The sequence below is a fragment of the Myotis myotis genome, unplaced genomic scaffold (assembly GCF_014108235.1).
Source record: "Myotis myotis isolate mMyoMyo1 unplaced genomic scaffold, mMyoMyo1.p scaffold_m19_p_34, whole genome shotgun sequence".
Classification (NCBI taxonomy): Eukaryota; Metazoa; Chordata; class Mammalia; order Chiroptera; family Vespertilionidae; genus Myotis; species Myotis myotis.
Window position 1 is genome coordinate 2,291,389 of NW_023416340.1, and position 27,873 is coordinate 2,319,261.

Consider the following 27,873-nt stretch of genomic DNA (forward strand, 5'->3'; position numbering starts at 1 on the left):
GCCGCCTGATGCCGGGCGGGCCGTGCAGGGGATGCTGGAACGAAGGGTGTTGCTATGGCAACGGGAGGCAGGGCCTGGGGTGGGGACCGGGCCCGGGCTGGGGCCGGGGGCTCCGGCGGTGGCTGTGGCGGGGCGATGGCGGAGCGCGGCCCGGCCTTCTGCGGCCTCTATGACACGTCCTCGCTGCTTCAATACTGCAACGGTGAGAACCCTCTCCACCCTTCCGACCCTGGCCCTGCCCAGCGCTGGACCCATCTCCTCCTGCCCCAACCTCCTCTTTCCAAGTCCCCATCCTCGCCCCTTGCTGAAGATCTCCATTTCTCTCGCAGAAGGACTCTGACCCCAGAGCAAGGTCCCTGGTCCTCAAAGCCCTGATCCCGGACCCCCCTCCCCCGATTCCACCCTCCTCTTCTCCCCCCCACCCCCCGCTCCCCTCCGGGGTTGAAGAGGAAACGGCCTGGAGGTCTGGAACTCTGTCCTGCCTTTCCCCTCTCAGTCCTCTGGGACACCCCCCTTCTCCCTGGCAGAGGGATAGACAGATGAGGAGAGGGTGGGGTTTGGTGTTGGCTGTGGACTTGGTGTGGGACCTGGGAGGACCACCAGAGGACTTCACCTTTACTAACCTCCCCCCCCTCAAATCCTTAGGCCCCACACCTTCCATCCACTAGGACTCACTTCTTCTCCCTAGACAAATGAGTATGATACCAGAAGGGCCATTGTGGGTGTCCGGCCCAGATGAGGGGTGCTGGAGGCAGAGGGGAGGGGAGATGGGAGGGAAATGGGCACTGAGGGTTGGTCCCTGGGCAGAAGGGCTGAGGGTGGGGGGATGGTCTGGAGGGATCAGAGGACTTGAGTCATGGTTTGGTGGGGGCAGGCCGAGGCCTCAGCATGCAGCTGGCCTCTCTGGGTGGGGGCCCTCTTCCAGTTTAGAGGCTTGCGCCCCTGGGTGCACACCCCAGGGACAGGGACCACTGCAGCTGGTAGAGGGTCAGGATGCTGGCTCATTTTGTCCTCCATTCCCTCTCTAAGAGGCAGAGTGACAGGGCTGAGTACCTTTTCCGCTGCTGGAAGGCTGTGTGTCCATGTACAAGTAATCTAACCTCTCTGAGCCTCAGTCTCCCCTTTCCTCCCCTCCTTCTAAAATGAGTGTAGTAGCACAACTACCAGAGTTGCTGGGAGCATTAGGTACCATAAAATTGAAATGTTGCTAAGCGTTTTTGCATGAACAGTGCCTGCCACATGTAAACCCTCTATAGCAGATCTCATTTTTGCTATACTACTATTAATGGTAGAAAAAGGGGGATCAATACAAAGAGGTGACTGCGCCCTCCTGCCCCTCACCTATTGGCTGTGTGACCTCTGGAGAGTCTTTGTATATTTCTCCAACTTCCGTCCTTAGTTTTCCTCCTTCGCATACGTGATGCCAGCGGGACCCTGGGATTCCCTCCTCTTGAGTTCCAAGCTTGACAGCTCTCTCCTCCCTCACCCCCCGCCCGACCTTGAGAGGCCCCCACCTTCCTCTGCAGGTCCAGGCACCGGACCAGAGAGGCAGTGGGAGGGGGCAGGGCCGGTGAGGTCCGGCAGGCGATTGGGCCCCCGGGGGCGGGGGGAGGGAAGGGAGGGGCCGAGAGCTGCACTGCGGAGACCAGCGGGCGGGTGGGGCAGCCTACAGCTTCGGGATGGCAGATGCGACCTCCACGCCCCGTCCCTGTTAATGCTGCCGCCTTCAACCCCACCCGGCTGGGAGCCAGGGCTTCCTCGGTTGTTGTCAGCAATGAGTCTGGGTATGAGTGGTCTGAGAGGACGGGGAAGGGGGGACCACCTCGGTGGCCCGCCCCTCCCATGTCGGGGAAACGGGCGGGAGGGGCGATGGAAGAGTTATTTGACTGCACCCAAGGGCTGGAAGGAGAAGGAGAAACGAATCTAGGGCGTGGGGTACACAGAAGCGAAAAAAAGAAGGGGAACAGAGGAACAGAGGAGAGAAGCTCCAATTTAAAAAAAAGAGTTTGGGTCTCCTGGGTCTGCGATGCGCTACCTGCAACCCTCAAATCTGACGCCAGGGGGCGCAGGAACCCCGTCCTTGCAGGCGGCGCTAGGGTCCAACCCCTTAGTGGGGACAGAATGGGAAGAGGAGGGACCAGGCATGACCTTTTGGCTTGGAGAGTCTTAGAAACAGAGAGAGAGAACTTAGTCCTCGCGATAAAATATTGATAGTCTCTAGAAATCAATTCTAGAACATTGGTGTCACCAGGAATAAGTTGATGCCATCTTTAAAGCGCTGATATCACTCATAAATATTTAGCATCTTAGTCATAGCATCTTAAAACCAGGGTCGAAAGTCTATTGATGCGTAGACGCTTAGAGGAGAGGAGGGGACTTCCCTAAGGTCACACCTCCAGGGCGCTGAGCGGAGAAGAGCGAGGAGGCAAGGGGTGAGAGCCGTGGGGCTTTCCTTCCCGCTCGGGCCCTCTTCCTGGCCCGTCTCCAAGCGTCCCAGACGCTGATTGCGGGAGAGGAAGGGAGCGTGGCCGGCCCCGCTGAGACCCAGGATGGCAGGAGGGACCCCTCGGGCGTTGGAGGTCCTGGGTGGCCCCCGCAGCTAGCTCTCCCCTGCCTTCCAGATGACAACTTGTCCGGTACGAGCGGCATGGAGGTGGACGACCGCGTGTCGGCGCTGGAGCAGCGGCTGCAGCTGCAGGAAGACGAACTGGCGGTCCTAAAGGCGGCGCTGGCCGACGCGCTGCGTCGCCTAAGAGCGTGCGAGGAGCAGGGCGCTGCGCTGCGCGCGCGGAGCACCCCCAAGGGCCGCGCGCCTCCGCGCCTGGGCACCACAGCCTCGGGTATCTTCGCTAGACCGGGGGGCTGAGATAGGGAGGGGCCGGGCTGGGACCTCCCCCTCACCTGCTTCTGTCCCCCTCACCCCCATCTCTCTAGTGTGTCAGCTCTTGAAAGGCCTTCCCACCAGGACGCCCCTCAATGGCTCAGGACCCCCGCGGCGCGTGGGTGGCTATGCCACGTCCCCATCCTCGCCCAAGAAGGAGGCCACCTCCCGGCACAGGTAAGGCGCAGCAGCTGGGGTCCCCCGCCTCCTCTAAGACCTTGTGGAGAGGGATGGACGCATGTGCCCGAACTCCAGGAGTGAACGGTGCCCAGAGGTCCTCGCCCTCCGCCCTCTGTCGCCTGCTGGCCTCCCAGGATCCGCCCCTACTGTGTGCTCTCTTGTCTTCACAGTGCCCGCCGCTACTTGTCACCAGAACGCCTCGCCTCGGTGCGCCGCGAAGACCCCCGCAGCCGCACCACATCCTCTAGCAGCAATTGTAGCGCCAAAAAGGAAGGGTGAGTGTCGGAGGCGGGGACAGGTCACAGACTGTGGGGCCAAGACCTCAGATAGGCATCGGAAAGGATGGGGAATTTAGGGTGATGCCCCAGGCCACGAGATCATCTGGTTCAGAAGACGGGGGCCGGGCCGGAAGCCTGGAGGGACCCGTCTGAGATAGCATGGTGGAAACGGAAGGCCGGGAGAGGCGGAGCCAACGCCGAGGGGCGTGGTTAAAGCCCTCAGGGGCCCCATTAGAACATGGGCGTGGATGGTCCGGGTCTCCTGGGTGAGCCAGGGCAGAGGTCAGAGAGGAGCTGGGTTTGTGGGCTAATGAATGAATGTCAAGGAGAATTCCCATTGAGTCTCAGGTGGAGTTTCTGCAGGGAATGGGGGATCCAGAGGTAGGCGCGTGATTGGAATTTGAGGGTGTGGCCCGCATGTCAGCCTGGGCCGAATCAGAACCCGGGGCCGGGGTCCCTGGGGCTGCGACCAGGTGAGGACGAGTCAGATGCAGGAAGCCGGGTGGAGCGGAGCCTGGGTCAGTGCCCCGCGGAAACGGGCGCGGTCGTAGGTGGGCCTGGCCAAATCTCCGGATGTGGAGGGACTCAACTCGAGGACTGGATCACGTGAAAGTGGTCGTAGTCCGAATGCCTGGCGGGACCAGAGGCGGGGAGGTCAGTTGTCAAGTAGCAATCAACTCAGGGGCAGGATCAGTCCAGTGGGTGTGACCGGAATGTCGGGCGTGGCCAACTCCTGGAGGCGGGGCCTTACCGAAGGACTGGGCGGGGCCAGGGGCCAGTGGGCGTGGTCAGGGCTGGGGCGTGAGAGTAAGGCAGGGACAGGATTAAAATACACACACATTTCAACCCCATTCAAATAACAGCAAACACATACATAGACTTGTACAGGCACTACTCCAGGCACTTAACATGAATGAACCAATTTAATCCTTGCAACCACCCCGGAAAGTAGGTACTCTATTATCCTCCTTTTAAAAACGAGGAAACCGAGGCAGAGGTTGGGCAACTTGTCCACGCTGCGAGGCAGTGGCGGGGCTGGGGTTTGAACGCAGGCAGACACGCCCCCGAGTCCATGTTCTCAAACAACACTCTCCCCTCCCCTCCCCACCCCCCCATAAAAAGAACCCGGTATCAGGACCCACCGCCTGGGACCTGAGACCCAGTGTGACCCGCCGGCTCCCGGGGTCAGCCGCGGAGGGCGGGGCGGGGCTGGGCGCGGCGGCGCGGGCGCCTCCCAGGGCCGGAAGCGGCGGGGCCGGTCCCGGCTCCACCCCCGGTCCCGGAGCTCCGCCAGCCGCCGCCATGAGTAGCTTTGGAGCTTGGTGAGACCCTCGCAGACCCCCCCTCCCCTCTGCGCTCCTGGGGCCTGAGTCCCAGGTGTCCCCCTCGCCAGGGACCCAGGCCCGCGAGCATCGCTCCTTTCCGCCGACGGAGGGAACGTGGAGACACGCCCCTCCCCTGAAACCTTCACGGCTTTCCTTGCTGCTGGAAGTTTGGGGCGCTGTGGGAGTGGGGGTGGGGAGCGCTGGGAGAGCGTGCTCTTTAGGAGGGAGGGGTCCCCGGTGACTCCCCTCTTCCAGGATCGCGTGCCTGCCGCCTCGTGCTGTGTGATCTTTGGCGATCACTGCCTCTCTGGGCCTGTGTCTTAGGCTCTGCAAGATCAACCGAGCAAAGCACACGGCCTGCAGAGAGGCAGCGCTCCGCTCCTGTCGCGGCCCCCGGTCCTTTATTCATCAGAGGCCTCTCGGGTGCGGTGGGGCGAAGCAGCGGTGTCCCCCCTTTTCTGAACTGCTCCCTAATAAAAACGATAACTGTTTTTTCCTTCTTCTTCTGTCCTGACAGCAAAACCAAAGAAGCTATCTTCAGCGTGGGTAAGTGAGCAGAGGGGGCGGGGCTTGGTTGGGGGCTTGCTCGGGAGAGACCCCCGAAGCTGGAGGTCTGGGGACCTGGCTACTAGGCTTTTGCTTCTCTGGCCTCAGTTTCCCCACCTATTTTTTTTTTTTAAAGTGAAGCCTGAAGGGGAGAGGGAATGGGGGTGGGGGCTGGTGCTAGCACCTGACCTCTCGGGGTGTCCTGGCAGAGGAGGGCTCCGTGAAGATGTTCCTGAGGGGCCGTCCTGTGCCCATGCTGATCCCGGATGAGCTGGTGCCCACCTACAGCCTGGACACGCGCTCCGAGCTGCCTTCCTGCAGACTCAAGCTGGACTGGGTGTATCCTCTTGCTTTAATCCCTCCCCTCCCCCCACCACCTCCTTCACATCCCATCCCCCAGTCAGGAGGGGACAGAGGTCCTTTTGGGGTGGGACCTCAGCACATGGAAGCGTCTTTGTACTGAAGGCCAGGCTTCCCACGCCCCTAAGGCTTGAGGGGTCAGGATGACCTGGAGGCGGAGGGAGCAGTGAAAGGCAGGTTCACTGAAAGGACCTTATATGATTCACTGAAACAGCAAATGTTTGCTGGGTGCCTTCCATATGTCAGATTCTCTTCTATTTGCAAGCTGGATCACGGGGCTAACCTTTTAAAGCTGGGGTGGGAGACACAGGATAGCATAGAAGCCAGTGATTAAATAAACAAGATAATTTCAGCTAGTAGTAAAAGCTGGGAGTACAGTATCCTAGGCCAGTGGTTGGCAAACTGCGGCTCTCGAGCCACATGCGGCTCTTTGGCCCCTTGAGTGTGGCTCTTCCACAAAATACCTCGTGCGGGTGCGCATGTAAAGTGCGATTGAAACCGTGGCCCATGCACAGAAGTTGGTATTTTGTGGAAGAGCCACATTCAAGGGGCCAAAGAGCCGCAGTTGGCCGACCACTGTCCTAGGCTCATCCAAGGGGAGTAACGATTTCTCTGAGGAGGGGGCATGTGGACTGTGAGTTGAACAATTAGGAAGAACTCGGATGTTCCAAACAGGCCTCAGCGGGCACAAGGGCTCTGTGTCCAGTGAGCGCGGTGTATTTGACGAATAGAAGGTGGTAATGGTTAAGAACGCTGTCTGCGGAGGCTGGCACAAATGGGTTGAAGCCCAGCCCAGCCTCCTGCTGGCTGTGTGACCCTTGGACAAGTTACCTTGCCTCTCTGGCTCTAAGTTGCCTCCTCTGAAAAATGGGTTTCATGATCTCAGATTCGGAGGGCTGTGAAGCGAGGTGTAAAGGTGCTGAGCTTGTAACATGTGCCCCATAAATAGGGATTATAAAATAACAACTAATCGTTATTGAACGCTTATATGCCAGGCACTGCTCTATGACCTTCTGGTTCATAGGTTGATGCTCAACCACTGAGCTACACCAGCCCGGCTGTTCTGAATTATTTGATGTATAAATATGTTGAATGATATGGTCCTTCTCTTTTGTGGAATTGAGCATTTTTTTTTAAAAAATACATTTTTATTGATTTCACAGAGAAAGGGAGAGGGAGAGAGAGATAGAAACATCAATGATGAGAGAGAATCATTGATTGGCTACCTCTTACATACCCCCTACTGGGGATCAAGCCCACAGCCTGGGCATGTGCCCTTGACTGGAATCGAACCCGGGACCCTTCAGTCTGCAGGCTGACGCTCTATCCACTGAGCCAAACCAGCTAGGGCGGAATTGAGTATTTTTACAACCGGTGGCCTCCAGAGCTCTCTGAGGCCTGCAGGCTGGGAGTTACTACCACACTTCCCAGATGAGGAAGCTGAGGCTGGGAGAGGGGACTGAGCCCTGTCCTAGGGAGTCAGCATAGGTCTGAGTCAAGAACTCTGACTCTAGACCCCAGGCTCTTCCCAAAAGCCCCCTGGAGCTTGGGATCAGCATCCATGGGACCCAACCCTGTCTTCTTCTCTTGGCCTTGGTGTCTGCTGTGGAGGAGGCAGGGATGCTGGAGCCCAGACTGTCCTCGAGGCAGCCGGAAATACCCATGGGAATCTAGGAACACCAAGCTGTCATGCCAGGATGAGCTTGAGAGCATCAGATGAGAGGCAGCTGAGAGCAGACAGCCGCATGGGTCTCCTTTCCCATCTCAGAAATGGCTACGAGGTGGAGCAGTTCCGGTGGGATTGGGATATACATGGTGACATTCATTCAAATCTTTTCTGAACATTTTCTGGGGCCAGAGGCTGGGGATCCAGTAGTCACTGTGACAGTGTCTGCCTGCCCTCCTGGGCTCACAGTCCAGTGTGGGGACAGACACCTTGACAGTGACCGCTCAGAGTGGGCAAGGCTGGGATGGGGGAACCCTGAGGGGGCAGCTGCCCCAGCCTGGGGGTCAGGGAGGGCTTCTTGGAGGAGGAGTTACAGAAGTAAACAGAACAGCCCTGAGTGCCCCACCATGGAACTCAGTCTCACTGGGGAGCAGGGGCCGTTAACAAGTCAACCAGATAATTACTAAGTGGGGAAGTGCCGTGGAGGATGAGCCTGAGGGCATCTCGGAGGAGGCAGCGACAGCTAAGAAGGGTGGCAGGTAGAATGTACTGGGCAAAGGGAAAGCTACTGCCAAGGCCTGGGAATGGTGGTAATGACCTTGGCATGTTGAGGAACTCTAAAAACAGTCCAGGGAGGGCAGGAGCCCTGCTAGAGCCAAGGAGGGGCCACCCAGGCCGGAGGAGGAGCTTGGCTTTCTCCTAGGAGTCCTGGGGAGCCACAGGAAGTTCTCAGCAGGGGAGAGTCGGTCATTCCTTCAGCAGATACTGAATTTATACGGGGGAGGGAGGGCTGTAAAAGTAGGTTTATAGTGATGCGGACGTGAATCAGTTTATTCTTGTATTCTTATTTATTCATTAATTATTGTATTGTTTATTTTTATTATTATTCACCTACTTTTGCCACCCCTGGATGTCCGCTGTGCATCAGGCCCTGATCTGGGCATGGGGGATACAGCAGTGAACAAAATGGACAGACAGCCCTGCCCTCCCAGAGCGGACACACTAGCGGAGGAGGCAGATAATTGCAGATAATTGAACAGATAGCATTAGATGCTGGTGAGTGCACAGCACAGAGATGGAGCCAGGAGGGGGTGGCGGCAGTGAGGGTGCATGAGTTTGCAGTTTCAGAGAGCAGGGGCAGGAAGGCCTCCTCCAGAGCTGACAACTGAGCAGAGGGCGGGAGGAACTGAGGGGCCAGGAGAGCTGAAGGGGAGGAGGGCTCCAGTGGAGGGAAGAGCAAGGGCAAAGCCGCTGAGGTGAGAAGGGGGAGAGGAATGAAGAATCAGGGCCCATATCAGGTTAGGCCTCCTGCCTGGGCTTTTGTAAGGACTTTGACTTTGATTCTGAGTGAGGTGGGACCCACCCATAGGAAGGTTCTGAGAAGAGGGGGGGTGTAAGCGGAATTAGCGTGAATGGGTTTAACTGCATCCCCGTGGGGGAGAGGGGTGGGCAGGAAGTGATATTAATTTCCCGTGGCTGCTGTCATAAATGACCACAAACGTGGTGGCGTAAAACACCAGAAAGCCCTTCTCTCACAGCTCTGGAGGCCAGAAATCCCAAAGCAAGGGGTCAGCAGGGCCACTCCCTCCAAGTTCTGGGGAGGATTTGTCCATGTCTGGCTCCTAGCTTTTGCTGGCTGTTGTTTGACAACCCCAGGAGTTCTTTGACTTGTAGCTGCACCACTGCAATCTCTATCTTCACAGGGCCTTTTCTTTTTATTTTTTTTTATTTTTTTATTTTTTTATTTATTTTTTAAAATATATATATTTTATTGATTTTTTACAGAGAGGAAGAGAGAGAGATAGTTAGAAACATCGATGAGAGAGAAACATTGATCAGCTGCCTCCTGCACATCCCCCACTGGGGAAGTGCCCCCAACCCAGGTACATGCCCTTGACCGGGATCGAACCTGGGACCTTTCAGTCCGCAGGCCAATGCTCTATCCACCGAGCCAAACCGGTTTCGGCAGGGCCTTTTCTTTTTAAAAAAATATATTTGTATTGATTTCAGAGAGGAAGGGAGAGGGAGAGAGAGACAGAAACATCAACGATGAGAGAGAATCATTGATCAGCTGCCTCCTGCTCGCCCACATTGGGGATTGAGCCCGTGACCCTGGCATGTGCCCTGACCGGGATTTGAGCAGTGACTTCCTGGTTCAGAGGTCGATTCACATGGCCTTTTCCACCCCAGCTGATCTCATCCTAAAATCCTCAATTACACCTACAAAGACGCCTTCTCCAAGTAAGGCCACAGTCTCAGGTTCCGGCGTTAATATTTGGGTGGACATAATTTTGGGGGCCTACCATCATTCAAGCCCCCAAGGGGGGAAGGTTGGAAGCAAGAAAACCCACCTCCCGCTACCTGGTTGAGTTCGGCAGTCAGTCGGCACACGCAATGCCAAACAGGCTCCTTAACCAGCCCGGGCATCTCCAGCTATGGCTACCGGGGCCGAGACTGCCGCGCCAACCTTTACCTGCTGCCCACGGGGGAGATAGTGTACTTCGTGGCCTCCGTGGCCGTGCTGTACAGCGTGGAGGAACAGAGGCAGCGGCACTACCTGGGACACAACGATGACATCAAATGGTGAGGCCTGGGAGGGGGCCTGGAGAGAGATGCTACTGGGGACAGTATTGGGGGTGGGGTGGGAGGGGCCGGGCCTTTGGTGGCCTGCAGGCTGAATTCAGAGGGGAAAAGTGTGGATTGGTTATATTTCAAATACTGGTTAATTTTCTCAAATGCCTGGATATTTCACTTCCTTTGAAAACTTTTAGCTGGCACCCCAGATAATCCAGCCGTCTGTTGGACCTACTTGGTGTGGCCACTTATTTTTCTTTTTACTTAACTTATTTTTTTTTAATATATTTTATTGATTTTTTTACAGAGAGGAAGGAGAGGGATAGAAAGTTAGAAACATCCATGAGAGAGAAACATCGATCAGCTGCCTCCTGCACACTCCCTACTGGGTATATGCCCGCAACCAAGGTACATGCCCTTGACTGGAATCGAACCTGGGACCCTTGAGTCCGCAGGCCGACACTCTATCCATTGAGCCAAACCAGTTAGGGCTTAACTTATTTACTGATTTATTTTTATTGATTTCAGAGAGGAAGGGAGAGGGAGACAGAAACATCAGTGATGAGAGAATCATTGATTGGCTGCCTCTTGCACTCCCCACACTGGGGATTGAGTTTGCAACCCTGGGCATGTGCCCTGACCGGGAATAGATCCTGAGACCCTCCAGTATGCTAGCCAACACCCTAACCACTGCATATACCGGCCAGGGCAGTGGCTGCCCCTTTAAGTGGATGCCCTCTCCTGGCCATTTGTGGCACTTGTGGTACATTTGTGGTGAGACCACGGGCCCAGGTCTTGCTTCTGAGCTGGTACCTCTTTATTGATACTGTTTATTGACTAAATAACTCAGTCAACCAACTGTAGAATGAATAACCAGGCATCACGACTGTGGCATGCTGTCGGGGGGGCTCCTGGCCGCCCTCGCTCCCACTGAGCCCTGTCCATCTGTCCTCTCTCTCCTCAGCCTGGCTGTCCACCCTGATATGGTCACCATTGCCACTGGACAGGTGGCAGGCACCACTAAGGAAGGGAAGGTAACGGAGTGACGAGGGCAGAACCAGGAGACGAGTGGGGTCTCCGGGGGGGGGGGGGGGGGAGGGGTCACAGGCAGCTGGGCCGCCCCAGGTAACAGGCCTCTCTCCCTGCAGCCACTGCCGCCCCATGTGCGCGTCTGGGACTCGGTTTCTCTCTCCACTTTACACGTGCTGGGCCTGGGCGTGTTTGACAGAGCTGTGTGCTGTGTGGGCTTTTCCAAATCGGTAAGTCCTGCACCCACCCTCCCCTGCCCCCCACCCCCAGAATCTGGAGCCAGCACAGCACCTTCCCGCTGGCCCCTGGGGATGGATGCCACGGGTGTAGGCCCTGCTCCTGGCGGAATCACTCAGGCTGGGCACCCATCCCTGGGACTTCACAGACCTGCTCTGTTAGCCTCTATGAAGGGAACCCGTAGGTCCCGATTGCCCCAGACTCCTCCGTGATCCCTTGTAGATCAGGTAATGCTGTTGCACTGCTTCTCACACCACCTTTCATTCTCCAAGGGCCCTGACTCCTTAGGCATTTTCAGGCCAGTGTCCAGGGAGGTGGGCCTTGTTGTAACCAGATGGGTGTTGGCGGGTCTGGGCAAGATAAGTAAAGCAATTGAGAGTAAGCCTTTAGGAATTTGTAGAGCAAGTTGACATTCCCACACCAAGTCCAAGTATGGTGGTGTGTTGTTTTTAAAACCATATTTTACATTTTTATCATTATTTTACCAGAGTGTTGGTCTGTCATGGATCGGGGAATAAAAAACAACCAGTCTTCCCACAGACAGGTTAAGCAGCCCTGGGTTAGAGCCTCACAGGTTTTCTGAGTCCTAACGAGACAGTTGAGAGCTTTGGGAGGAAAAAAGCGATTTTATTGTCCGTGTGTGTGTGTGTGTGCGTGTGAGAGAGAGAGAGAGAGAAAGAGAGAGATCCTGCAAAATCAAAATTAACCTGTGTTTAACTAAAGATATGAAAAAATATCTTGTCAAGTTAATTACTTGTTTAATTTCATATACATAAAAGGCATTTCATAGGAAAATGGAGATTAGATGGTCTCGGTATGAATTCCTGACTGCAAGATGACTGCAGAGAAATTGTAACTGAGGGCAAATTAGACACACTTCTTAGGGACAAGTCATTTCAAAGGGAAAATTATAGAAACCTTTTAAACGTGTGTATGGCTCCTGGATAGGGAGTATATTTTCATATGCTTCATGTAACGTGGGCCAGAGCCTTTGCAAATCTTAAAACAGGTCTGAGTGGCAAGTGCCCCATGGGGGGGAATTTGGGGGGATGGATCCTGACCCACCTTGCCCCTCTCTCCTAGAATGGGGGCAACCTGCTCTGTGCGGTGGACGAATCCAACGACCACGTGCTTTCCGTGTGGGACTGGACCAAGGAGGCCAAGGTGGTGGATAGCAAGGTGGGGTGACCCTTCCCATCCCGCCTCCTCAGGGTGCCCCGGGGGGACCGGCTGGATCTCAGTGGTTAGGAGTCTGGTATGAGATAGGCTCACCTTGACACCCTGGCTTTGCATTTGCTGGCTGGTGACTCTGGGCTTGCCCTCTCTGCGCCTCAGTTGCCTCATCTGTAAAATGGAAGCATCTTCCTTGTAGGGCCTTGGCTTTGATGTTGGGATATGGGGTGGGTGGACCAGGCCCAACAGAAGGGTTGGTGTGAGGTGGCTGCTGACTCTACAGTCCTGCCAGGTCCAAGACTGACCTTGACTTGCATCCCTGGGCAGTGGCCTCTTTTACAGATGAGGGACCTTGGGCATGGTGGAGGGGAGAAGTCCTTGTCCAAGGTCACATGCCAGTTCTGGGCTAGGGGCCGGAGACCTGGGTTCTGGATTGGGGCCCATGGTTTGGGGAAAGAGAAATGGTTGAGAGGCTGGGCTCTGGGGTCAGACCTATGTGAGTTGATGCTGAACACGATGCTTACCTGGCTGTGTGGCTTTAGGCAAGTAACTTCACCTCTCTGAGCCTCATTTCTTCTTTGTTTCCTTTTAATGTATTTGTATTGATTTCAGAGAGGAAGGGAGAGGGAGAGAGAGATAGAAACATCAATGATGTTTCTATTATTGATTGGAGCATCATTGATTGGCTGCCTCCTGCATCCCCCCCCACTGGGGATGGAGCCCGAAACATGGGCATGTGCCCTGACCAAGAATTGAACCGCTGCAATCTCTCGGTTCATGGGTCGGTGCTCAGCCACTGGGCCACACCAGCCAGGCAAGCCTCACTCCTTATGTGTAATAGGGGGGCACGGATGAGCCTTACCTCACAGGGTGCCGTGGGGATAAATGTAAAGTCCTTAGCACGGTGCTAGGTGCCCAGTAGGGCTGTCCTGGTGCCTTGCTGTTAGGTTAATGAAGACGGCAGTAAGGCTTCGCTGGTGGGCCCTGCCTCCTGTGCCTTTTGCCTGGAGAGGAAAGATACAGACTAGTCGGTGTGCAGTGCACAACCCACGCAGCTGTGCGGGGCGCTCCTGCGTGGGGTGGGTGTGGCGGCTCCGGTGGTCTGAGGACCTCATTCAGATCCCCCACTTCCCAAAGTGCTCCAACGACGCTGTGCTGGTGGCCACCTTCCACCCCACCGACCCCACTGTGATCATCACCTGCGGGAAATCCCACATCTACTTCTGGAGCCTGGAGGGGGGCAGCCTGAGCAAGCGGCAGGGCCTCTTTGAGGTGAGTGCCGGGGTGGGGGGGAAGGGGGAGAGGACAGGCTGGGCCTGAAAGAGGCAGGCAGGGACACCCAGGCAGACAACAGGTACTCCCGAGGGTCCCAGAGGCTGGCGGTTACCCAGGTGCTGCGCTGTTGCCTGCCGGGGCCTCAGTGTCCTTCTCTAGACCATGGGGTGGATGCAGCGATCTGATGATCCTCCTTAACGCTGAAATCGTGAGGATTAGTGGGGTGAAGAGTTTAGCGGCTTCTAGCAGATAGTATAGGCCAGTGGTCGGCAAACTGGCCCCTTGAGTGTGGCTCTTCCACAAAATACCACGTGCGGGCGCGCACGTACAGTGCGATTGAAACTTCGTGGCCCATGCCACGGGGCCAAAGAGCCTCATGTGGCTCGTGAGCCGCGGTTTGCCGACCACTGGTATAGGCTGTCAATATTATGGACCCACAAAGAAGTCAGAGGCTGACTGGCAGAGAGGAACGTGCACTGAGGCAGAAATCCAGTGAGAAGCAGAGGGCCCAGGAGAGAAGATCCAGGGCACTTCCGATGGCGCTCCCCTGCCTTTGGTGGGAGTTGGGGCTTCACCCCAAAAAGAGAGGCCTTGAGAACACCAGGCACAGATGGAGATGAACTGGAGACACTGGGAAGAGGGTGGGATGGGGCTGGGAGGATGACGTAGAGACAGAGATGGGGAGGAAGGCAGGGAGGGAGAGGGGAGGAGTGAGGGTCAGGGGTGAGAGGAATCCAAGGGGAAGAGAGCAGGGGAAACTGAGGACAGAGAGGGGAACAGAAGTTAGGCAGGAAGTGGGTCCAGGGGCGGGAAGGAGACAATGGGGTCAGAAACTGGATGACGTGAGCACTCCATGGAGGTGGGTTGGAGATGGGGATGCTCCACGCAGGTCCTCACCCAAAACCATGGAGGGGTCCTGGACAATAGGTAAGCTCGGGAGGCCACCCAGCTCAGCGACCTTGACACCTTCCCCTCCTCCCCCACCTTAGAAACACGAGAAACCCAAGTACGTGCTGTGTGTGACCTTTCTGGAGGGTGGCGATGTCGTCACCGGGGACTCTGGAGGGAACCTCTATGTCTGGGGCAAAGGTCAGTGTCATCCCACCTGTTTGGCCCCCAACCCAGTCCTCCCTAACCCCCTTTAGCTGTGTCTCCCTTCCTCTCTGCTGTGTGGAATGTATGATTAAACAGGCCAAATCCTTACCTGTTCAATTCCAGCACCCCATCAAGGCTCAGTTCCAAAATCCCACCTCTGTGACATCTTCACTTATTTCCCACCCTTGTTCTCTGCAAATCCCATATTAGGGATCAAGTTTGAACTATTAATAAATGGTTTAACCTAGTTGTGGATGGATGGATAGATGGAAAAGTGGTTTGTCTCAGAGAAATGAATGAGTGAATGAGGGAATGAAGGGGTTGTTCTAGCCAATGAATGAAAGAATGAGTAAATGAATAAAAGAATTGAGTAAATGAATGTTGTCCTACTTGATATTGGATGATTAGGTGAATAGACAACTAAAAAAATGAATGGTTGTCTCCATAATGTATGACTGTATTAATGAATAAGTTTTTTCAGTGGATCTATAAAGTGATGAATGAATGATTGGTTATATCAGCCAATAGATGAATGTGTTATGAAGACTGGATTGTTCTAGGAAGTGGGTTGATTACTGAATAAATGAATAAATGAGTTTATTGTTCTAACCAATGGCTGGGCTCAGAGTAAATGTTAAATAATTATTGATTGAATGGGTTAATGAATGAATAAACGGATGGCTAGATTGACATGTAAGTGGGTAGATGAGTGTAATGGACAGATGGAGAAGTGTGGATGGTTGGCTAGAAGGATGGATTGATTGGTGAGTGAGTACTTGGATAAAACAGGGTGACTGAATGGATGAGAGATGGATGGATGGGTGCCAGGAAGGAAGGGTGGATGGCTGGATGAATGGACAGATGGGTAGATGTGTGGCTGAGGAATGAAGAGGTGGATGGACAGACCAGTAGATAGGTGAGTGGAGGAATGGATGCGGGTAGATGGATCAAAGGGTGGATGGGTAGAGGAGAAGATGTTAGTTCCGTTGTTTGAATGGGTGGATGGCAGGGTATTGGAACAGGTGAGTGGAAGGGTGGATAGAAGGAAAGGTGGTGAATGGCTGGGTACAGGATTGAGAGTGTGAGATGCTCGGGGGGTGGGGGGGGTGGGGTGGGGGGGTGGGGGGTGGTCAGTACAGGGGAAGCTTCCCCATGCTGACCCCTGCCCTTGCCCATCCGATAGGTGGAAACCGCATCACACAGGTGGTGCCTGGCGCCCACGATGGTGGCGTGTTTGGGCTCTGCGCCCTGCGGGACGGGACGCTGGTGTCTGGAGGCGGCCGCGATCGGAGAGTGGTCTTCTGGGGTCCTGACTACAGCAAGCTGCAGGAGGTGGAGGTGAGGAGGGGGAGGGGCTCCTACGAAGGTGAGGGGACCCCTTCTCTCCCCAGCACGTCACTCCCAGCCCCACCCCTTTGTGTGTCCTCCCTTCTCCGCGTTTGCCCGCCCAGGTGCCCGAGGACTTTGGCCCCGTGCGCACCGTGGCAGAGGGCCGGGGAGACACGCTGTACGTGGGGACCACCCGCAACTGCATCCTGCAGGGCTCGGTTCACACGGGCTTCTCGCTGCTCGTCCAGGTGAGCTCTCTCTTCTGCACCTGCCCGCGCCCCTGGCCCGCCGCCTCTCATCTCTTCCCTGTCTGGTTTTTCCTCACCTCCCTGCCCCGTCCCTTTCCTCTGGCCTGGAAAACACCATTTTCCTTCCCTTTTCCTGCTCCTGCTCCATAACCCCACCCCTGACCCAGGACCCCTCCCCAAACTCCCCACGATCCAGCAACCAACAGGTGAACCGCTAGCACAGCAGGGGGTCCCAGAACCCCATTCCCGCCGAGCTGCCCGGCTCTTCTGATGAGCGTAGTGTCCTCTCCTGTTGGTAAGGCCGTGGCAGGTGCCACACAGGCTGCACACACCTTGGGCCACGTACCTTCCAGGTGCCAGGTCCAAGGATCCGGCGGGCTCTCAGGAGCCGGCCTGCTTTTCTTCCTGCAGCTCAGACGCTCACTCCTCCCATGACTGTGCCCAAACCTTCTCGCCACCCTCCCACCCCACCTAGCAGCCCCACTTCCCTCAAGGTGTAGAGTGCCGTTGTCAGGAATATGAATTCTGGGTGTGGCTGCCTGGGATCTAATCGCAGCCCTGTCACTCGTGAGCTGCGTGGTCTGAGGCCAGTGAGAAACCTCGTTGTGCCTCTATGAATCTGGGGAAGAGCGGCTGACCGCACGGGGCTTTGTGATGATTCCGTGGTCAGTTCATATGCAGCATTTGGAATGGTGCCTGGCACAGAGTAGTGCTCAAAGAGTCTTGGCCAAAACTGCCCCTTGTCCAGCGGCCCCCTTCCTTCTCCCCCTCCAGCATTTTCCCCGATGACAGGCCAGCTGAAATCCATGCTACTGCCTTTAGATCCCCTCTTTGGCTCTAGTTTCCATAGAAGGAGATGAACAAAGGCTGGAGGGACCGTCTAGGTGTCCCCAGAATAGACCTTGGAGACCCCTAATGATATCATCAATATTTTACATGATTTATTATATTCTAATTAGATTAATTTTAGCATTACTATTATATTGATACCAATTATTATAGTTATATTATTAGTGTTAATAACATTATTATTTTATTGATTTGAGAGAGAGAGGAAGAGACAGAGAGAAGCATTGATTTGTTATTCTCCTTATTTATGCATTCTTTTTTTTAAAAAATATATTTTATTGATTTTTTACAGAGAGGAAGGGAGAGGGATAGAGAGTTAGAAACATCGATGAGAGAGAAACATCGATCAGCTGCTTCCTACACACCCCTACTGGGGATGTGCCCGCAACCAAGGTACATGCCCTTGACCAGAATCGAACCTGGGACCCTTCAGTCCGCAGGCCGACGCTCTATCCACCGAGCCAAACCAGCCAGGGCTTATTTATGCATTCTTGGTTGATTCTTATACGTGCCTTGACTGGGGATCAAAACCGCAACCTTGGCTTATCGGAATGATGCTCTAACCAACTGAGCACCCGGCCAAGGCAATGACTTATTATTAATTAACAATATATTAATAGTCTATGTTGGAAACAATAGTAATGGCCACTTCCACTTTGTAATCACTTTATTCTAGCCCAGGGGTGGGCAAACTTTTTGACTCGAGCACCACAATGGGTTCTTAAACTGGACCGGAGGGCCGGAACAAAAGCATGGATGGAGTGTTTGTGTGAACTAATATAAATTCAAAGTAAACATCATTACATAAAAGGGTACGGTCTTTTTATTTTTAGTTTTATTCATTTCAAGCGGGCCGGATCCGGCCCGCGGGCTGTAGTTTGCCCACGGCTGTTCTAGCCTCATGCTCTTCCCCTCCATGATTTGAGTCAGACACCAGCACTGTGATTAGCCCCATTTTACAGAAGGTCAAACTGTGGCCCCAAAGAGAAGTCCCCTGCCCAGGTGACTGCCACAGTCAGTAAGAGAGAGCTGTAGGTAGACCCCCCAGGCGGGGTACACGGGATCCCACAGCCCTCTGGGTGCCAGCTGACTCCCAAAGTCAAACTCCTACCCGTCTGTTCACTTGTCTCCCACTGTGCAAGCTGGGAAGTAGAACTGGAGGTGGGGGGAAAGGGGGGCATTTGCCTCGAGCCACACACTGGCACAGGTCTGCCCTGTCACAGCCTCCTTCAGACACTGGGAAAGGGCCTTCCCTGGGTCACCTGTGGGCAGGCGTGTTGCTGGGCTAGTCCAGCTCCTCTTTCTGGCATCAGTCTTTGGGGAAAGGGCCAGGATTTGTGGTCTCCAATCTGCTGTCTCCCATTTCCGCCAGGGCCACATGGAAGAGGTGTGGGGCCTGGCCACGCACCCCAGCGGGGCCCAGTTTGTGACATGCGGGCATGATAAACTGGTGCATCTGTGGAGCGTGGAGTCCCACCAGCCCCTGTGGAGCAGGGTCATCGAGGTAAGGGCACAGGGGACTTAACACCCCTTCCCGGTGGGTCAGGACTCTGGGCATCAGGTGGAAGCCACGCTCCGTCTGTTTAAGCAGAGGATTTAACGCTCCCTCATAAACTCAAACCCTTACAAACTCGCTGGGAAGGGCTGGAGGGGAGGGTCCTCAACTGGAAGGACGCCCAGAACGCCATCGAACCGACCTTCCAGGGGAGCTGCTGTCCTGCCACAGTCAGGAGGGTGGGGAGCCAGGAACCGCTGAGTTCAAGAAACTGCCGTCGCTTTAGCTGCGATCCAGGAACCAGGAAGCTGTGGTCGCTGCCAGTGTTGGCTCTAGAACTACACTGTCCAAAACATGTGGCTGTTGACACTTAAATTAACTTTAAAATGTAAATAGTATTAAACATTCAGTTCTTGGTTGCACTAGCTACATTTCAAACATGGGGCTAGTGGCTCCCATATTGGAAAGTGCAATAGAGAACATCATCATTGCAGAAGGTTCTGTAGGACTGTTGCGCTCGAGCAGGGGCGGGGAACGTCGGCCCGTGAGCCGGAAAAGGCCCGTGAAATCATTGGTCTGGCCCTGCCAAGGCTCGGGGGGTGTGTTAATGAAATGTTTGACCAAATATAGCAGGCTAATTTTTAAGTTGATAATTTTGTTTTGTCCGCAAATGATGTTATAAATATCCAAATGGCCATTGGCAGAAGAAAGGTTTCCCACCACTGCTCTAGAGTGGCCCAACAGTGGCTATATTTTCACTGCCCAAAAATGGATACTCTTTGTCCTTGCTTTTCAAGGCTAGTAATTACTCACTAGCATAGCAAATGTCATTGCTTTCACGACCCAGCTGGTCAGTGGGAGTGGCAAAAGTGGGGCTTCTGCCTCTGCCTACCGGAACCCACAAAAGCACAACTTACTGCCCTGGCTGGTGGCCCAGTGGTTAGAGCATTGACCTGCTCACCAAAGGGTCAAGGGTTCGATTCCTTGTCAAGGGCACATGCCAGGGTTGCAGATTCAATTCCCAGTGGGGGCATGTGCAGGAGGAAACCAATTGATATCTCTCTCTCTCTCCCCCTCCCTCCCTCCCACTCTCTCTGAAAGTCAATGGAAAAAGTATCCTCGGGTGAGGATTAACAACAACAAAAAAAGTGCAACTTATTGTCGAACCCAAATCACAGCAGAACCATAGCTGCAAGGGATTCTGGGCAGTGTAGTTTTTTAGCTCCCCTGGCTGTGCAGTGTGGGACTTTGGAAGGTCAGTTCCTCATATCCCCTATACCAGTGGTTGGCAAACTGCAGCTCGCAAGCCACATGCGGCTCTTTGGCCCTTTGAGCGTGGCTCTTCCACAAAATACCACGCGTGGGCACGCACGTACAGTGCGATTGAAACTTCGTGGCCCATGCACAGAAGTCGGTATTTTGTGGAAGAGCCACGCTCAAGGGGCCAAAGAGCCACATGTGGCTTGCGAGCCGCAGTTTGCCGACCACTGCCCTATAGCATTCTTTGAGGCTTTGCTGCCGGAGTACAGGGTTACCTCTGGTTCTGGAACACGTGATGGCATTTGAACTTCTGTGAATCAGGAATGGTGTGCCCGGAAATTGTTAGGGCGTGTATAATAATCATCCCAGTTGCCTAATTGAGCAGCTACTATATGCCAGGCCGAAGTTGAACACAGCAGTTCTCCAGCTTGCCAGGGCATCAGAATCACCTGGGAATTGTTAAAAGCACAGAATCCCAAGCCCCATCCAGAGTGTTGATTCAGGGGTCTGAATTTGAGGCTAAAAATCTGCAGATGGTAATGAGCTCCCTCCAGTTATTCCAATTTGGGTGGTTTGCTGACCATGCCTAGAAAAACCACTCAACACGTTATGCACATCATCTTTTTAACTTCTCCCTCTCAGTTTTCACAAGGGTGAAAAATCCCCACTCAGAAATAGGCTCAGAAAAGTAAAATCCCTCACCCATCATCTGTGTAATTATAATTTTTAAAAATAATTTATTTTTAAATTTTATTTATTGATTTGGGAGAGAGAGAGAGAGAGAGAAACATGCTCCATTCATTTATGCATTCATTGGTTGCGTCCTGTATGTGCCTGGACTGGAGATTGAACCCACAACCTTCACATATCGGGATGACACTCTGACCAATTGAACTACCGGGCCAGAGTCACAGTGTATTTAAAATTACAGCTGATCTTTACTGAGTGCTTCCTGTGACCGTCTTACCAGCTAACCAGCCTAAGGACTTTGCCCCTTGCTTATAACGATCCTGGAAAGTGTGGATTGATCTCCATCTACCAGATGCGACAACCACGGGACATTTATTTGATGTTATATAACTAGGAGGTATTGGAGCCGCTTGGAACCCAGGTCTGATTCCATGGTGCTCTCTACTGCCTGTGAACCAACCCAATGCCCCCAAAACTTTAAAAATGATAGTACCCAGTGCTGGGTGTTAGATAAAGGTGCGGGAAACAGTCCTTCAGACACACCTGGTCATAAGTTGGCATACTTTTGCAGAAAGCAAATTGATATTATATATCAAAACTCCTTTTTTTTTAAAAAAAATATTTTTTTATTGATTTCAGAGAGGAAGGGGGAGAGAGAGATAGAAACATCAATGATGAGAGGATCACCGATCAGCTGCCTCCTGCACTCCCCCCCCCCCCCCCCCCCCCGCCCCGTGATTGAGTCCAAAACCCAGGCATGCGCCCTGACTGAGAATTGAACTGTGATCTCCTGGTTCATAGATTGATGCTCAATCACTGAGCCACGCTGGCCAGGTTATATCAAAACTCTTAAAAATATCAATACCTTCGTCCCAGTAGCCTCACTCTAGAAAATTACCTAAGTAAAGCATCTTGGATAAATCAAGCTGTGGGAATTTCAAACAGGAGTCAAAAAGGATCCAGAACCCACAGTGACAGGAGGGATGCTTTCTGTTCGAGGTGGCTTGTTAGAGGAAAGGGGACTGATCCCAGCGTGTCTGAGGCAGTGGGTTCCTGGAGGGCAGCGAGGGAGGTGAGAGCCTCGTTGCCTGGCTGCGACCTGGCTCTGAGGCCCGGGAATGGCCAGATGGATGGGGAGCAGCCCTGAGCCCTGCCTCTTCTCTCCCTCCCAGGACCCTGCCCGCTCTGCTGGCTTCCACCCTAGTGGCTCTGTCCTGGCTGTGGGCACAGTGACTGGCAGGTAAGGCTGGATTGGGCATTTGGGGAGGGCTTCTCTGCTCTCCTCTCCCCGAACTGTCCCTTCACCCCCGTTCCCTACTGTCTCAGAGTCCACAGAGAACATTAGTTAGGTACCAACTGTTTACCAAGCATGACTTGATCTCCCAACATTCCTCTGAAGTCAGCCTCTCCCCCAAATCTCTTCTGGAGCCCCTCAGGCCCTACAGATTGCCCCCCCCCCTACCAGATCAGCTCACCCTCCTCCTCCACTCCCATGCCTTCTCCTTAAAGATGGTTGCTGCTGGACACGGAGACCAATGACCTGGTGGCTATCCATACAGATGGCAACGAACAGATCTCAGTGGTCAGCTTCTCGCCAGGTAAGGGCAGGGCCTGGGACCTCGGAGAGGCAAGGCCTGGGAACTGAGCCTCAGAGCTGCCGTCAGGGGGACCGGGATGGGACGGGGTGGGGCCTGTGTGGCTGGGCCTGGCTGCAGGTCTGGGACTGTAGTGGGGATGGAGCTTGGGACTGCGGAGCAGCCTGGGATAGTGGGGGGCTGAATCTGAGCGAGGAGGGGGCGGAGCCTGGGTGCCTCCTCATAGCCCCCTCCCCTCCCCCAGACGGGGCGTACCTGGCGGTGGGCTCCCACGACAACTTGGTGTACGTGTACAAGGTGGACCAAGGCGGCCGCAAGGTCAGCCGCCTGGGCAAGTGCTCGGTGAGTGGGCAGTGGCCCCAGCCCGCGCCGCCACCCTGTCTAGGGGGTGCAGAATTAACCAGTTTTCTACCTCAAGGGAGCACAGCTTCAACCTTCAACTGACTGCCCTGCTCACCTCAAGGAGTCTTAGCCCCGCCCACACACTCACCCCATCGTGTTCTAAGCCCGCCCCTTTGTGTAGCCCCGCCCCCACGTTCTAAGCCCCCCTTGTAGCCCCGCCCCCCACGTTCTAAGCACCCTCCGTGTAGCCCAGTAGCCCCTTGTAGTCAAAGCCCATCCCTCTGTGTCTAGCTATGCCCACATGTTCTAAACTCCCCTTGTGTTTTAAGCCCTTTCTGTCTAGCCCCGCCCATGGGAGCCTGGCCCCGCCCCCGGGAGCCTGGCCCCGCCCCCACGCTACGGAGCCCTGTGTATCCTCCCTTTAGCCCCTCTGTGTTCTCACTGTGCCTCTGTATTTTGCCAGCCGTCCTTCCTGTTCTCATCCCGCCCCCTCCAGCTCTAACTCGTCTCCTTGCCTCCCCGCAGGGCCATTCCAGTTTTATCACCCACCTGGACTGGGCCCGGGACAGCAGCCGCTTCGTCACCAACTCCGGGGACTATGAGATTCTGTACTGTGAGTTCTCTGGAGTTCTCCTCCAGCCTCCTCATTTGCGTTGTGTGATTGGCATGGCCTTCCTTGAGTTCCGGCAGGGGAGAGAGGCATGGGCTTCTTCAAGTCTCTCTCCTCTGACTGTTGTATTTAGGGGCTGTTCTGATTGGTCGGTTTCCTGCTTTCTGATTTCCTACCTGGTAGACCCCGCTTTCACCAAGTCCTCCCCTTTCTGGTTGAACGGGTAGGGTCCAGGTTTCTAAGCACATGCCCCTGCTCAGGTCTTGGGGTGTCAGGACCCAGAATCCAACCCCCGTGGCCAGTCCAGAGAGGTGGAACCAGCCCTGGGACCCTGGCCTCCTGCCTTGGACCTCAGTGCCCATCTATGACATGGGTGGGTCAAGTCAGTAGTTCCTTCAGCTCTGAATCCCTCCCCCCGTTTTCTGCCCCAGGGGACTCAGCCACCTGTAAGCAGATCACCAGTGCAGATGAAGTGAGGAACATGGAATGGGCCACAGCTACTTGTGTCCTGGGATTTGGGGTGTTTGGTAAGTTCTGGAATGGGGAAGGTATCACTGAACCCAGACGTTTGAAGAAACATCCCTGTCTGGTGGCTTTCACAGTCTTTTTCTATTGGTTACCTCGAGGGCAGGAAACTCACTCTTTTACACCTATGGGCAGTATCTGTGTTCTGGGGCGGGGGGAGGAGGGTGGTTAGATGACTGCTGAGGCCGCCTGGACCTGTAATGTAATGAGACCAGATGGTGGTGGCACCTGGTCCAGAGAGAATTATACTGCCCAGGCCCCAGCCACTCCTTTATTCAGGCATTAATGCAGTTAGCAACTACTTCCTGAGCACCTCAGTGGGACGTGGTGGTGACTACCGTGGCCCCAGCCTGGGTATCATGGTGTTTATAGTCTGGTGGGGGAGACTGACCTGTCCCTGGACAACCCAAAGTAGACTGGGCAGGGACAAGGAAGCCCAGTGGTGGTGTCTGGCCTGTCTGTGATGTAGTCAGAGAGGACTTCCTGGAGGAAGGGACATCCAATATGGAGGATGAGATATTCCAGCACGGTGAAGAAGTCTCTGGGCCAAGCATGTCAAACTCAAAGGCTAACACGGGCCAAATAAACAAGGCATGTGGCCCGCGAGCCACAAGTTTGACATGCTTGCTCTAGGCCAGTGGTCGGCAAACTCATTAGTCAACAGAGCCAAATATCAACAGTACAATGATTGAAATTTCTTTTGAGAGCCAAATTTTTTAAACTTAAACTACATAGGTAGGTACATTGTTATTAACTTAATTAGGGAACTCCTAAGCTGGCCTTTGCTAAAAACGTCCTCAGTCTGATTGAGGTTGCTCGCTGAGGTCGACCCCTTCCAATTCTCCCATCCGCAAGCAACTCGTGCATGAATGCATGCGCCTCCCCTGAGCTGCGTATCCCGCCGTCCGCCTGCACCGCGTCTCCCGTCGCCCGACCTACCGACCAACACCCCCCACTTCTTCTAATGCCACTTCTTCAAAATAGACTTGCCCAGGCTGAAAACCGACTTCTGTGCATGGGCCACGAAGTTTCAATCGCACTGTATGTGCGCGCCCGCACGTGGTATTTTGTGGAAGAGCCACACTCAAGGGGCCAAAGAGCCGCATGTGGCTTGCGAGCTGTGGTTTGTGACCACTGCTCTAGGCAAAGGGCATAATAGCACATACAGAGACCCAGAGGTGACACAGAGCTTGGAATTTGGAGAGATGCAAGAAGGCTAAATCATTGCAGAGTTCCAGGGGAGCACTAGTGAGGACAAGGCTGGAGCAGTGGGGGGACCAGGCCAGCAGAGCTTGGGGGATCACGGTAAGAAGCCTGGGCTTTCTCCTGAGGCCACCAGGGAGCCATGAAGGATTCTGAGCACTGCGGGGACAGGGTCAGACCCACATTTCCAAAAGATCATTCTGACGCCCATCCCTGGCTAGAGACAGGCTAAGTGAAAGGAAGGGCGGGGGGGCTGGGGCTGGGACCTGTTCCTCTTTGGAGGGGGGCGGGTCCCTGGCTCCTGCTGACATCTTACCACCAACTCCCCCCTTTCTTGCCCACAGGGATCTGGTCCGAGGGAGCGGATGGTACTGACATCAACGCCGTGGCGCGCTCCCATGATGGCAAGTTGCTGGCTTCAGCTGATGACTTTGGCAAAGTCCACCTGTTTAGCTACCCCTGTTGTCAGCCTCGAGTGAGTCCCTCTGGGGGGCTGGCAGGGTAGAGGTAACAAGCAACAATGGGGGCAAGTTTGAGGCAGCCCTGGTCCACCACCAGCCCTCTCTGGGCCTCAGTTTCCCCAACTGTGTAAGAAGGGTAGTGGGCTTGACCCCAAGGGCCTCTCTTAACCTGAAGGTTGATGCATTTCAGAGTCTGAAGTGCTAAATCTCTGAGCATCTGCAATTTTGAGATCTTTTATCCTTATTAACTCAACAAATATTTACTGAGCACCTGCTGTACGCCTGGGAACAGGGGATAGGTACAGCAGTAAACAAGTCAGATGAGGTCACTGAGCTGACATTTTTTTTTTTTTAATATATATCTTTATTGATTTCAGAGAGGAAGGGAGAGGGAAAGAGAGATAGAAACATCAATGATGTGAGAGAATCATTGATTGGCTGCCTCCTGCACGTCCCCCACTGGGGATCAAGCCTGCAACCCAGGCGTGTGCCCTTGACCGGAATCGAACCCTTTAGTCTGCAGGCTGACGCTCTATCCACTGAGCCAAACCAGGTAGGGCTGACATTTTTTTTTTAATCCTCACCTGAGGATATTTTTTCCATTGATTTTTTAAAAAATATATTTTTATTGATTTCAGAGAGGAAGGGAGAGGGAGAAAGAGGTAGAAACATCAAGGATGAGAGAGAATCATCGATCGGCTGCCTCCTGCACGCCCCACACTGGGGATGAGCCCGCAACCCGGGCATGTGCCCTGACCTGGTACCGAACCATGACCTCCTGGTTCATAGGTTGATGCTCAGCCACTGAGCCACGCTGGCCGAGCTTTTCATTGATCTTTAAAAAATATGTTTTTATTGATTTATAGAGAAAGGAAGGGAGAGGAGAGATGGAAACATCAATGAAAGAGAATAATGGATTGGCTGCCTCCCGCATGTCCCCCATGGGAATCGAGCCCGCAACTGGGACATGTGCCCTGACCAGGAATTGAAGTGTGACCTCCTGGTTCATAGGTCAATGTTCAACCACTGAGCCACACTGGATGGGCTGAAAATCAAAATTTTAATGTTAATTCCTTCGATTTGTAAATGTCAGCAACCATCTTTCTACCAACACTGAGGAAAATTCAACTCATCCACAGATCACCAGCAAATAACCTGTGTTTACCATAAAACTTGGTGTTAATTTTACCAATCCCTGCTTCTAACAGGTGAAATTTGCTTTAGCATTTTATTATGAAATTTGCAGACATCAAAGTAGAGCCCTAGCCAGTTTTGCTCAGTGGATAGAGCATCGGCCTGTGAACTGAAAGGTACCAGATTCAATTCCAGTCGGGGAAACATGCCCGGGTTGTGGTCTCAATCCCCAGTAGGGGATGCAGGAGGCAGCCGATCAATGATTCTCTCTCATCATTGATGTTTTTCTCCCTCTCTCACTCTCCCTTCTTCTCTGAAATCAATAAAAATATGTTTCAAAAAAAAAGAGTGCAGTGAAAAAAAAATGCAGTGATCCCTTCTGTACCTATTACCTATGTTCAGCTATTACCATATTTGGCATTTACTTAAAAAAAGAAAAACCATATATGACCTTTTAGCCTCTCAAATTAGCATTTATAGCTCAAAAATAAAGATAATTCATACATATTCACAAATCCATGCTCATACCCACTGATTAACATTAATTTTTTAATATAATCTAATACCCTGTATTAGATCTATATTCATATTTTCCTAATTTCCCCTCAAATGGCCGCCTACACTTGGTTTGTTTGAATTAAGGTCCGGACATTGCATTTGCTTGTGTCTCATGTCTTGTCATACAGAACAGCCTCCCCCACGTGCACACTCATTTTTGTGTGCGCCATTGGCCTGTTGAAGGAATCAGATTAGTTGTCCTTGTTCTTAAGGGGGGGGGGGGGTTATTAAGCAGAAAAGAAGAGGGTTAGCTTGGGAGGACTTGGGGTAGCATTGTTCCTTTTGACCTTTCACTTCCTTTTTTCCCTATCACAGGCCCACAGCCACAAATATGGTGGACACAGCAGCCACGTGACAAACGTGGCCTTCTTGTGGGATGACAGCATGGCCCTGACCACAGGGGGCAAGGACACCAGCATACTGCAGTGGCGGGTGGTCTGAAGTGGGGGTGCGGAGGGGTCCCAGAGACATGGGGCCAAGGGAGAGTCAGGTGGCAGGGCTGGAATTCTATTTTCGGGAGATGTCTATTGCCGAGTAGAGTAATATATACCCAGAGTATGTCTATAGCAGAGAGGGTTATGGTGTTGGGAGGGTGGACCGACAGACAGAAGTCTCTATTTATCAGGGTGGGAAGAGGGGTCACATTGTTTTGTGGGAGCCATTAGGGTGCTTGGTTTGGGGTGTTTTTTAAGTTTATTCTTTTATATCATCCAGAAATAAAGACATGTGCACTGAGGTGGCGTGTCATGGATTGTGTCTACAGGCCAGTGTGAATGAGGGATATGTGTGTGTGCATGGATTACAGTGTTTATTACTTAGGTCTTTATTATATACAAGTGACAGAAACCAAGCTTGTTCTAACTTAGGCCAAAAGAGAACTCAATTGACCCTCAAATAAACAAGTAAGTGCCTCTGGGCTTCAGGGCCATTGAACCAGAATTTGAGGGCCACCGGG

The 27,873-nt window shown here is 53.6% G+C and overlaps 1 protein-coding gene across 2 annotated transcripts; it reads left to right on the forward strand.

The window, feature by feature from the left end:
* Positions 1-27,654, forward strand: EML2 (EMAP like 2). 2 transcript variants are annotated; one of them, XM_036302957.1, is made up of 22 exons: positions 1-202; positions 2,622-2,840; positions 2,935-3,058; positions 3,232-3,336; positions 5,182-5,210; positions 5,420-5,549; positions 9,670-9,819; positions 10,775-10,844; positions 10,959-11,069; positions 12,160-12,255; positions 13,387-13,521; positions 14,514-14,613; positions 15,803-15,957; positions 16,071-16,196; positions 18,418-18,549; positions 21,663-21,730; positions 22,000-22,088; positions 22,330-22,427; positions 22,953-23,040; positions 23,469-23,564; positions 25,110-25,240; positions 27,234-27,654. In XM_036302957.1, the coding sequence occupies exons 1-22, from the start codon at positions 55-57 to the stop codon at positions 27,357-27,359; spliced, it is 2,526 nt and encodes an 841-aa protein (XP_036158850.1). In that variant the 5' UTR covers positions 1-54; the 3' UTR covers positions 27,360-27,654. The 2 variants fall into 2 exon arrangements, with proteins under 2 accessions (XP_036158850.1, XP_036158851.1); XM_036302958.1 differs by lacking the exons at positions 1-202; positions 2,622-2,840; positions 2,935-3,058; positions 3,232-3,336 and adding an exon at positions 4,581-4,661.
* Positions 27,655-27,873: the final 219 nt, after the last annotated feature.

Bases quoted from the DNA above. Each gene is read 5' to 3' on its own strand.
- EML2 (XM_036302957.1), top strand. From the start codon at position 55: ATGGCAACGGGAGGCAGGGCCTGGGGTGGGGACCGGGCCCGGGCTGGG. The intron at 12,256-13,386 runs GTGGGGTGACCC...CACTTCCCAAAG, and splicing joins CCAAGGTGGTGGATAGCAAG to TGCTCCAACGACGCTGTGCT. The intron at 18,550-21,662 runs GTAAGGGCACAG...TCTCCCTCCCAG, and splicing joins TGTGGAGCAGGGTCATCGAG to GACCCTGCCCGCTCTGCTGG.